The sequence below is a fragment of the Mauremys reevesii genome, linkage group 20 (assembly GCF_016161935.1).
Source record: "Mauremys reevesii isolate NIE-2019 linkage group 20, ASM1616193v1, whole genome shotgun sequence".
Lineage (NCBI taxonomy): Eukaryota > Metazoa > Chordata > Testudines > Geoemydidae > Mauremys > Mauremys reevesii.
In genome coordinates this window covers 5,318,158-5,330,644 of record NC_052642.1, presented here as the reverse complement: position 1 = coordinate 5,330,644, position 12,487 = coordinate 5,318,158, and the positions used below count along the sequence as shown (strand labels likewise).

The 12,487-nt window shown below is 44.0% G+C and overlaps 1 protein-coding gene across 4 annotated transcripts in view; it reads left to right on the top strand.

Moving 5' to 3' along the window:
• RAD51D (RAD51 paralog D) overlaps positions 1–8,579 on the top strand; it is a 60,531-nt gene extending 51,952 nt beyond the window's left edge. For all 4 annotated transcript variants that reach the window (XM_039507288.1, XM_039507289.1, XM_039507291.1 and 1 more), the window contains 5 exons: positions 810–1,214; positions 3,494–3,577; positions 4,038–4,245; positions 6,101–6,124; positions 6,477–8,579. In XM_039507288.1, the coding sequence (XP_039363222.1) occupies positions 810–1,214; positions 3,494–3,577; positions 4,038–4,245; positions 6,101–6,124; positions 6,477–6,667 (912 nt within the window). In that variant the 3' untranslated portion in view covers positions 6,668–8,579. The remainder of the gene's footprint in view (positions 1–809; positions 1,215–3,493; positions 3,578–4,037; positions 4,246–6,100; positions 6,125–6,476) is intronic.
• The last annotated feature ends 3,908 nt before the right edge of the window (positions 8,580–12,487 follow it).

Sequence of the window (12,487 nt, the reverse complement as noted above, 5' to 3'; positions counted from 1 at the left end):
ATTTTCTTTCAGTCAACAGCACACATTGTGTGCTTGTCATATCTTTCATAAATAAGGTTTGATTTATCTAGGAAAGTGGTTTTCAATTTTTTTTTCTGGTGACCCAATTGAAGAAAACTGATGCCCGCGACCCAACGGAGCTGGGGATGAAGGGTTTGGGGTGCAGGAGGGGGCTCCAGGCTTGGGGAGGCTCAGGGCTGGGGCAGGGGATTGGGACGCGGGCTTACCTCGGGCAGTTCCCACTCAGCGGCGCAGCAGGGGTGCTAAGGCAGGCTTCCTGCCACCACGGACCATGCTGCGCCCTGGAACTGGCCAGCAGCAGATCCGGCTCCTAGGCAGAGGCACGCAAGCAGCTCTGTGCAGCTGTTGCCTGCAGGCACTGCCCCCCCCCCCCCCGCTCCCATTGGCCGGTTTCTGGCCATTGGGAGTGTGGAGCTGGTGCTCAGGGCGGGGGCAGTGCACAGAGCCCCGTGGCCCCCCCACCTAGGAGCCAGACCTGCTGCTGGCCGCTTCCAAGGCGTAGTGCACAGTCGGAACAGGTAGGGACTAGCCTGCCTTAGCTGGGCAGCACCACCGAGGGGCCTTTTAACGGCCTGGTCGGTGGTACTGACCAGAGCTGCCGGGACGTAGTGCCGTACATTCCGCAACCCAGTACGGGGTCACGACCTGCAGTTTGAAAACCACTGATCTAGGACATGGGCTTCAATTTATATTATCTCCAGCTTGCATGTTGTGTTAACCCCAATACTGTTCTTCTGTAATCACTTGTGGCTTGGTGTCTTTTCTCTCCCCCTCTTCTCTTTGAGCAGCACATCTGCTTTGACTGTAAAAAGAATTTCTGCACTTCCTGTTCAAGCCAGCCTGAAAGCAGTCCCCTTCTCTGCCATCTCTGTCAGCGGTTCCAAGCCACAGCCTTTCAGCGGGAGGAGTTGATAAAGATGAAGGTGAAGGATCTCCGCGACTATCTGGCACTCCACGAGGTTTCCACAGAGTTGTGCCGTGAAAAGGAAGACCTGGTGATTCTGATTCTTGGGCAGCAGCCTGTAATCACCCAGGAGGATAGAATACGAATCCCGCCATTAAACTCTGGCACATCTGGACAGCAGAGCAACGTTGTTCTGCCACAGACTAGCACAGCATCTTCTACCTCACATGATGCCTCTCCAATGTCTGCAGACTCCAGCTTGAGTCCAGTAACTCAGGAACATCAACAGGTACACCAGTGTCCAGTTAGAAGCACCTTTCGTGTACTTCTTCCCTCTTGTTGTCAGATTAATTATTGAGGCGCTCCTTGTGTTTTCCCCATCAAAATTCACTACATATCTTCCTTTATTAAAGATCAGTGCCACGAGCATGCAGGGCTTCTATTTACCACAAATGACAGTGCTTCAGCTGCATATTACGCACGGCTGTCCCCATGTTCATAACAAAGCTAAATTCAGGGGGTCAAATCCTGGGGTCCTTGCTTAGGAAAACACCCATTGACTGCAGTGTTTGAGTAAGGACCTCAGGCATTTTGCTGTAGAACGATTCAGAAACTAAAATAATTCATTCTAACTTGTGGGTTTCATTGTTGCTGTTTGTCAGTTGTGGCATTTGTCCTTCCTGCATTAATGGAATTTAATATTAATCTTTGGACATTCAACCTTATTTTTGGATCAGTTTGGATATATTGGATACTTCAGTCGCTGTTTTAAGGCAGTCTGATCATTGCTTTGTGTTCCACCCTTACACCAGCACTGGATACCCCTGTGACTAATAAGTCATATGGATATTTAATATCTATAGTGATGCTAAAGCGTATTTTACTTCATTTTCTAGCTAGAATGTTGATATCATACTGACAACTACAGGCAGCTGTTAAAATGTTATACCCTCATTCTGTATTTCCTTATTTCTTGTGCCAGAAAGCATCCAAAATTTCAAAGTGATATTGGAGTTGAAACAGTGGAGGAGGAGGATGGCTGAGGGGGGCTCCTGGAGCCTGATCATCTACTGATTTAGGTCTGCAGAAATGCTTTGACTGAGGCCAAAAGTTATTAGCCCTGGCACAGAGACTGCCAGAAACTGTCCAGCTGAATTCTGTCAGAGGAAATCAGTCATCTGATTATTTATATTGCCTTGCTTTCTACTGACTGCGGGGGAATGTTTCCTTAGGACTTGTCTATACAAACACTAAGTTCACAGCAAGCTGGGGTGTAAATCTACCTCACATTAGCCTGACACATACTAGGAGTTCCCTACTGTGCTTTAATCTACTCCCGTTTCAAAGTGTGCACTGTGGAACTTTGAGTGGCAGAGGCTCAGAAAGTGCGCCTCTTAGTTTCTCTATAGGTGTATCATGAGGCGTGGTATCTTGTTTAAAAATGCAGTGATTCTTGAGGACATCTTTCACGTGTGGAGGTAGAAGGGCTTTTTACTGTCGCATTAGCTCACGTTTGGAAATACCTGTGTTCACCTATGAGTTCTAAGTTTTTGACAGCAAATTTCAGCTCCTGGCTTCATCCGCTCACCTTGTGGGAATTCTCAGTAATATCAGCTCTTAAAATGCTTTTCATTTTACAGATACTAACTAATCACAGCTCCCCTAAGTAGTAGGGGAACGTTCTCCCCATTTTTACTAAAAGGCAAACTGAGGTGGAGAGGATAAATATCATGCCCAAAGCCACAGATGGGGAATCGATATGAACTGGGATTACAGCCCTGTTCCTTTCACCCAGTCCAGTGCTCAGAACTCCTGCCCTCCCTCCACAGATGCCATTGACCTGTCCCCATTGCAGCTTCTCAGGCCGCTCAGCTCTAGGGAAGCCGTAAACTCCAGAGCAGCTTGAGGTGTGGGAGCTGGAGGAGAGAGGCAACTAATCCCTCACTTAACATCTCCAACACAATACCCCAAACGCAGCAACACAATACCCCAAACGAGCACTGTTCCCTTATGGTCATTGAGTAACTGATCTGAGCTGTCTTGAAGGGCGCCATCAACTGGGCTCTCAATGAGCAACACGGCACCAATTCTTGACATATTCTAGTGATTGTGCTGTCATGACATCACACATGGATGCCACCTCACAATGCAGGATTGTAGAGTAGTGTTAAGACTTCACATCATGATAATCAGGTGGCTTTGTGCAATGCCATTTTGAGTCTCTGGACCATCTGTCTCTCCCAGTCCCGACTCGCAAGCCCTGTGAGAACAACATGTGGGGGTATATTGTACATCATCAAGTTTCCTAACGGGGCTCAACATATAATAAGGTGGGACCTGAAAGGGCCAATGTAACAACACTAAAGTTTCAAATTGAGTTTTACTTGTTTAAGCGTCAGGGATGTGGTAGAGGAAACCTACTTTCTGCTAACGTGGCTCTGTTTTGTCTTGTAATGACTTCCCTAATTCCACAGTATGTAGTGCATGCTCTGTGCTCAAGCCCATTCATTTCCCCTCTGGATATGCAGGGAGAATCACTGCTGGTGAAAGATTTATTTCCTCTTCTAGGCAAATGGCCACGTGCCTCCGAGCCAAGACGATATGACAGAAATTGAGAATGCAGCAGAAGCACCAACAGAGGAGGAGACACAGGTCTGTGTGTGTCCCCTAAAATCAGACAATAGAAATGGGAAGGGTTCTTATAAGGATTATTTCGTCCATCACCCAGCTAGTGCAGAATTGCCCCTACTGAGGACACTGCACAGAGTAGCAGAATAACAGTGTGGAATACAGCCACCAGAAGACACTTTTGTGTACATGGAAAATGGCAGGAAGACCATATATGCAGAGAGCCTGGTGTCACTTTAACACAAGTGTCCTCTATAATGGAGGACATTATAATGTAACTTTATAATAGGAGGAGGTGCTTTTATCTCCCTCCTAGATGGCCCTTGTGTTCCTCATAACTGGAAGGATTCACATTGCAGTATGGAGGGATGAAGATCATTCACCTTCATGGATGAGTTCCTGCTAGTCAACCTAAGAAAAGCTGCTTTGAGTTCTGTCATCACATTGTGAGGTCAAATGTTAGCCTGTCTTTGTTCCATTTCAGTCTGTTGACTCGGAGGATAACCTGGTGCAGGGACGGAGGGCCTCTCTTTCTGACCTAACGAGTGTTGGAGACATTGATGCGCTCTCTGTGCGACAGCTGAAGGAAATCCTGGCTCGCAACTTTGTCAACTATAAAGGCTGCTGTGAGAAGTGGGAGCTGATGGAGAGGGTGACCCGTCTTTATAAAGAGAAAGGCCTTCAGCATCTGGGTAAGGTGGAGGAACGAGATCGCTTTGCCAGGCTAACTGTCTGTCTCAACTCTCCGCTTTGGCAAGCAACAAGTCAAAGGGAGAAGGGGCTATGACAGGGTTGGCCACCTATGGCACGTGTGCCAAAGGCAGCACGTGAGCTGATTTTCAGTGGCACTCACAGTGCCCGGGTCCTGGCCACCGGTCCGGGGGGCTCTGCATTTTAATTTAATTTTAAACATTTTAAAAACCTTATTTACTTTACATACAATAGTTTAGTTATATATTATAGACTTATAGAAAGAGACCTTCTAAAAATGTTACAATGTATGACTGGCACGCGAAACCTTAAATGAGAGTGAATAACTGAAGACTTGGCACAGCACTTCTGAAAGGTTGCCGACCCCTGGGCTATGGTCTCCTTTCTCTTCTTATTCTTCCTTCCTTCACTCATCTCAAATGGCTCCTCCAAAAGTTTCTGCCTCTACTCTTTGCAAGCGAGAGTTGGAACAGAGAGGAGGCATCAAGGATTAAATAAACAAGGCAGGAGCGTGTCAGAGCGAATGCTGGTAAACTATGGTCAGGCTTAGAGAGACAAGGTGGTTAAGGTAACACACAAAAGATACAAAGTAAATATCCTTATATCAAACTCTTCAGTTCTAAAGCAGCACTATCTTACTTTGCTTGTGTGTACATTTTGCTTATTGATGAAAATATTTTTTCATCAGTTTGTACATAATGTGAAACCTGTTCACCCATATTTACCAATAATCTAAGTATGCCTGCCAAGCCTATGGTTTACCACTGCATGTATTTACCCACATAAGAGCTTTGTTAGTGTGGTTCAACTCAGGAAAGCGACTGCTTCATTGTGTATTGAGAGTGAGAGTGGTTGACTTGAGTGACAAAATGCATTCTTCCTGCTTGTTAGCCCTGCCAGAGCCAACATAGCTGTGGATGGTTGAGCTACCACCTACTTCTTGTGCATCATCACCAGAACTGTTATGTTCCAACAAGATGCATCCATGCATACCTGTGGCCAGCAGTCTGCACAGGTTATTACTGAGGGGCAACTGGAAGATAGTTGAGTTATACAGGTGTCACTGAGGGCTTTGTTAGCTCTGCAGATCATTTGTTCCTGGTGGTGACTTGCAACAAGGAAAGAACCCATTTTAATTCTCAGAACTCAGGTTGAGTTTCAGGGCTAGTAGTTAAAAAAAACATGTATTTACTTGTAAACTGAGGCTATCTGTTATGGAATCTGAGAGGAGATAAACATGGAAACCCACTATGCCAGTTGTTCAGAGTCGTTTTAAAAACAGCAAAGAATCCTGTGGCACCTTATAGACTAACAGATGTTTTGCAGCATGAGCTTTCGTGGGTGAATACCCACTTCTTCGGATGCAAGCAGAATCTGTTTTAAAAACAGAATCTTTAATTTTCAGGTTTAGAGCTGTATTTATTTTTGATCATCACTTACAGGGGAATATCAAGTTAAATCAAACCTCTCTCTAAATTTTTCCACCTACTATTGTTAAAGTAAGATTATAACTAAAGGACCAGAAGATTTCCACCCTCCCCCCCATTTTGTTTACTTTGTGCTTTAGACAAGCACTTTGCATATAGTCACTCAGTTTGCCTCCTCTGGGGATCTTTCATACCGGAATATAGTGAGAAAAACGTTTAGAGAAATTGTGTAAAATCACAAAATTGGAGTTCAATTGATTTGTTTTTCTATAAAATACAGAAATAATTTAAGATAGTCATTTTGCTTTGTAAGGTCTTAAATTAACCGTACTTGAAGTAGACAGTCTATTAGCCTACCCGTCGTCCTCTTGCATAATGCAGCTTTTCTCCTCCTCTTTTTATATTGCAGTTTCTGACACGGATGATCAAAATGGTAAGTAATTTGTTTGTTCAACGATCTCAGCACAAAGATTGTCAGGACTAGTTGTTGCTGTTGTGCGCCCAGATAGGGGAGTGTTTGTTCTAGGCACAAATTTTCTGCTCCTCCTCCCCAGATGATCAGGCAAATAGTCCCACATTATCATCAATGCAGGAGCAGGACTGTTTACAAGTCTCCAGTTATGAAAAGATGGAGCTTCTCAACTTTAGTCTCCCATAATTATATATAATTTGATATGACACTGAAGCCACTATTAATGTGTGTATTGGATAACACTGAACATCCTGTCCTAACGCCATGATGTTGTTTCCTTAAATCTAATTCGTAAACCCCTTTTTGTCTTCAGTTTCCTCAGGCAGTGCTGGGCTCCCTAGCACTGAAGAGAATCTCTGCAAAATCTGCATGGACTCACCCATCGACTGTGTCCTGTTAGAATGTGGCCACATGGTCACCTGCACCAAGTGTGGAAAGCGCATGAGTGAGTGTCCCATCTGCAGGCAGTATGTGATAAGAGCTGTCCATGTATTTAAGTCCTGAGTGAGCAGCAGGAAGACCAGTGTTGCCTTAAAGCCTCATCTGCTGTTAGAGACGGTCAAAATCTCTACAGGTAGGTCAGAGACTGGCACGTCAGACCTCACAAGAAACCTGAAGTTCATAGGCGAGATGAGGAACTTGGGGAATTGTTCTGATTGAAGCCATGTGACTGGCTGTGCCCTTCACACCACAGTGCTTTAACCCTGCAGTGCCTAGACTCCGGGAACCCACTGGCCGCAGCAGACACAGACATCATTAACAGCTTGCATTCTGGGCTAGCTTGATCAACTGCTGATGGGGGACAAATAATCACTTGGCTTTCCAAGACTAACACCCGATTCTGAGGCTTATTTCCTCCACAGTAATAAAGAAGGTGGACTGCGGTTTTGGCACATGACGTTTTCTTTTGTTTTGCTGCTACTGAATTCGCCCGTTCTGTTTCCCTCTTTAATTGACTCTGTTCCAGGCCACACCTCTGCTGATACTTTTATTTTCAGGGAACAAAATCTTATTGGGCTGGTTCCCTCTCCCTACACTTTTTTTTTTGTGTAACTGCATTTTTCTCTCTAGTTCCTTATGTTTGCAGGCCAGGCTGAACTTTTCTCCTCTGTTGCCTTTAGCTTTTTCATATCCAGAATTATTTTCTAAGCCTGGCCCTGTAAGAGCATGGTGAAACAGTCACTATTGCTACACATTAATATGAAAAGGAAGCAGGACTTCATACTGTTAAAGATACATTCTTTCCCTTTGAAAGATAAGAGGCAGTGAAGGCGCTTAGGGCATAGAGCCTCCGCTTGAAGCTTACCCAGTGTAGACCGTGTTTGTCTCCCTCCCTTGGGTTATTCTTTGTTATAACACCACGGGATGGTGTGTCGCCTGCAAGGTACGCAAGCAATCCCTGGATAACTGAACTGGCTGTAGAGTCAACCTCCTCCAGTGCCTAACATTGGGGCCTTGAGGCACTAGTCCCCTACAATGCGTTGCTTTGCTTGAACACTAGTGGAAACCACTATGGCTGGAGTAGTGTGATTTTGGTCTAGCACTGCCTACGTTCCTAAAAAGGAGTGGGGAGACATTTCAATGGTGAAGCCCTCAGCGGTGTAGTCTTATCATGACCTCCTAAGGCCTAGAGATGAAGCTGTCAAAGAGAGAGAGACTGAAGTTTGGAGGAAAGTGTAGGATGACTTTTCCTACTGTGAATCTCTAGAGCTGGGTTGTGTATTTTCAGTCTCATTTCTTGCTGTCTGCTGATTTGTCTTATGATTTAGTGATCAGTCCCCAGCCTTCCTTTTTCCGCCTGTTTACCAATTCACCGTTCCACAGTCCTGATGCGTTGCCAAATATGCAAAGACTGTTTGCTGAAGAGCACAAGATAACGTCTCCATTTTCCTTTTATGGGGATGAGGCTATAGGTTCACTAGGCCAAAGAATTCTACAAGGTAGACAGGGGCGCACAAGCTGTTCCTGACACCTGTGGGTTAGAAAGGCTCAGGGGAGCTAGTGCGTTGTTTTCCCCCTCTATGGAGTATTAAACAAAGTGATCTTACAAGGTATCCTGGAAATACTCCATTCTGAACTGCTAGAAAAATAATCACTTTCAAAATCATCCTATTAGGCCTTAAATGATACTTTTTCCCCCAGCTAAATCATGGTTACACTAGTGTCTGATCCCATCCCAAAAGGCTACTGGAGCCATTTAAGGCTTAGCATTTGCTTCAGACTGTGTTTCACACATAGCTGTAGGCCTTACGATAATGATGTCAGAACTACTCCTGTAAGCGCTTGGGTATTCAGAAGGAGTGTGCGCACGTGCATACGTGGTACGGTATTGGGCCAGGCACAGCAGCTATATACAAACATTTCTGTTTGCCCACTCTAGTAAGAGTGGGACATTCCTAGGCTCTGCAGCACTAGATACGCATGTAAAGAAGCAGCCTCTATTGCTGTATCTATGCACACTTGTAACAGCTGGTAATCTTAAGTAACTGCAAATTTATGTAATCTTTGCAACTATTTAACAGTGCTGTACAACAGTAGTAATGCCTCTGCTGCAAGAAATGCATGGCCTGTGTGAGGAGGGTCTTTTCTTACAGAGTAGCATTCACATATTGAAAGGAAGCTTTACCTCTGCCCTGTGATCTGCAGCACCTGCACCGTAGAGAGGGCCCTTACTTTTATTGGGGGTGATTCTGTAGAGGAAAGACAGGAGCCTAATCTTGTCTCGGGGATCTATGCCTTTGCCCCTTCTTTCTGTGTTTCTCTTCAGTTCCTGTTAATAGAGCTGCTACTTCTGGACATTCTGACGAGTGTTATAATCTGTGGCTCAAGGTCTAGCATAGACTTTCTTAACCAGAGGGGTATTGACACCCCCATTATGCCAGTAGCTAAATTGTATTAAGTTAAATATTTTTCCCATGTAAGTAATTGCTGTAGTTACTATTGAGCTGTTCAGTCATGAATGGGAAGAGGTTGTTTACATCAATCTCTAGCTATGGGCTAAACTTACGAACCCCACTATCACATTCACTGTGAAAAATAATGCATCTACAGTAACCATGGTCAGCAATAACTGTAGGAGAGGGGGCTTAGGTGGGGAAGACACTTTCCCTGTTGAGTGAGCAAATTTACTATGTCTGCCTCTGTTCTACAGCAGAAAGGCCCCAGTGCAGATCAGACTCTGCAGGGATGACTAAGAATGAGATGTACACACACTCCTCCCGCTTGAAATTTGCCTTCCTTTTCCCATTGCAAAAAATGATTCTTTGCTGTGGGGGTGACTGATAGGATTTCTTTTAAAGTGGAACTTTAAAAGAGCCCAAGGAAACTGGTTCATAATCCAAAGGAATATACTGATATGAACTAAACTGTATCCAAGTGCTTTATGTACATTGTACACTTGTTCAAATATTTTGAAAGTTAATGTTCTACTTGAAATGGCTTCTATTATAGTCTTTAAATCCTAGTTTAAACAACTAGTTTTGGTACAGAGTTCTGCTTTATAATTTTATAATAAAGTGAAAATTTGATTTATCCAACTACCTCAGTTTTCTGAGTGTCTCTCTTTTTGGGAGCAGTAGAGGGAGGGGCAGAGATGTTTGATTTACTTATGGTTTTGAAGTTTAAAAGATAAGGATAAGCATGAAACAAAATACCACTATGCTGTGTAGTATAAGAACTTGAATATAATGTAAATTCATCACTAAGCTCCTGTTTCCCTGACCCAGCGTGAAGCTATTCTTCAAAAGTCTGAGGAGGAAAAGAGAAAACTCAACTCTCAACCGTATTCTTAACCTTTATAGCAAAGTAGTCACCATCAACTACCATTGAAGTCAATAGGACTTGAAAATGGCAAAGGCTGATCACCCTCATGTTACACATTTGATGCAGGTCTGTGTAAATATTGACAAGAGCCACCACAACAGCGGCAAAGCAATTTGTAACCAACATGCAAAGTCAAACTACATCCTACAATGAGCAAGGAAATTCAAATAAAAACATACAGCAACAGGCCTCACCAGCAGATTTCTGACGTAATTTTGAGTGGCTGGCTAAATTGATTCCAAGAAGCCTGTGGTAAGGAAACACACTGGTTTCTTCCTGTTCCAATTCCTGAGCAAGGTTAACATGTCTTGGGCTAAGTTTATCAAATTGCTTTATTTACCCAAGAGCTGAGTGGCAGTGGGAAATGCACATGCGCACACACCTGACTATCAGATCCATTAGACCAGGGGTTCTTAAATTGGGGGTCAGGACCTCTGAGGGTCACAAGGTTATTACATGGGGGGGGGTCATGAGCTGTCAGCCTCCACCCCAAACCCTGCTTTGCCTCCAGCATTTATAATGGTGTTAAATATATATGTGTTTAATTGATAAGGGGGAAATACTCAGAGGCTTGCTGTGAAAGTTTGAGAACCACTGCATTAGACCATCTCTAAGATGACCTTTTGAGAGGCAGTTTGGTTAGTCCACATCCAATGGAACTATACTTCAGACAAACCTCTGAACACTGCCTCACTTGAGGTAGAAACAACAAATCCGCCTGTGGATTAGAGTAACATTCCTAGACACCAGCAAGCCAGAGATCTCTGGTTTATGCTAGAATGGAAAAGTCCTTAAGTTAGAGACAATGTCTTGAGAAGCAAGTTATTACAAAATGAGCTGGGTGGAGTTAGCATCCCACCACATCTACATGCTTCCACCATTTGCTTTATAATAGGCCTAGGAAAATCTTCAGTGAAACAAATACAATTTTCCTTATAGAACCTTATTTAAATGCTGCCATGAGTGTGAAACAGTCCAGTCCAAACCTTGGGGGCTGAGTGTCCTTCCCTGGGCTAAAGACCTCATTACCCTGCGATGATAGAGAAACCCCATGGTGCCTTCACTGCTCTGCATTACAGGAGCTAGAGGTTGAGGGGAGAGCATGGAGGCTTCATGTTATACAAGGTGGGGCAGGGGAGAAACAGCATCTGCTGCTTCACACACCATGGCACTAGGAGCATAAACATCATGTTATCACTTTAACCTGACCCAGCAGCTGCAGGTTTGGCTCTTGCGCGCCAGCTTTGCTTGTAACACACTAGGACTGTCACAACAGTATTGTGGCAACTTCACAATAAGGCACTTGGACACCAAAATCCATGATTTTTTACTTTCAAAGTTATCAAACCTCCATTAAATACCCATCTATTTCTCTGCAACCCTATTTTCTAGCCGAGTCCCACCCCCAGGCCATACATGAGTTGTCTATTCATAAAGTTTAGTGTCATGGAATAGACTGCAGTATATTTAGATGGCAAAACCAGCAAACAACTTCTCCCAAGTTTCGCTCCTTGAAATCTGAACAGCAGCCAAGAGATTAGATTACCTCTACCTGGCACTGATGTGACCGACTACTACTGGAACAGTCTGGTGTCCACACTTCAAGGAGGTTGAAAAACAGGAGGGGGTTCAGAGAAGAGCCATGAGAATGGGAAAAGATTGGAAAATATTCTGGATCTTGATGGGGATCCTGGTGTGTTTAGCAGAATCTTCTCTTTTAAGGGATGACTTGATCAATCTCTAAGTACCTACATGAGAAACAAAACTTGAGATGGAGCTCTTCAGTCTAGCAGACCAAAGTATAGCAAGATTCCAGACACATTCAGACTGGAAATGAGGCACAAATGTTTACAGTGAGGGTAATTAACCATTGGCACAACTTACCCAAGGCTGTGGTGGATTCTCCACTGTTGGCCCCTTTAAGACTAAATATTTTTTTCTAAAACCCATTCAGACACATTAATTCAGGGAAATGCTGTTATATGCTCTGTTATATGGTCACAGTGGTCTCTTCTGGCTTTACAATCGATGAATTCCAGGAGACGCTGGGCAGAAATTAGCTCTTCACTAACCTTTGACTCCAGCAGCCTGGAAAAGAATATCCTGGTGACACAAACCCTTAACGGAAGTTCATTTGACCCAGTTTTAAAATGAAACAGGGTCTAACTGTTTCTGGATGCTGACCAATAGCTTTGATTGTTAAAACAGATTAGCCAGCAACAGTCTTAAAATAAACCCCAGGAGAAAATACCATTTATACTGCTTGGTAGAGTTTAGACTAGCCTTCCTTTGTTTGAATTATAGTAGTGCAGCAAGTTCATACTGGTAATAGGAAGTTATACACTGCCAGCGTTTGTCTTCTGTTCAGATACAGAACAGCCTGAGAAGAATATCTGTCCTTACCGGAAAGGAGAAGACACGGTGTAGTTTTTATTTATAAAAATACCCAAACTTTAGAACAAAACAGATGAAACCAGCACCTAGATCGAATGGATGGGTTCA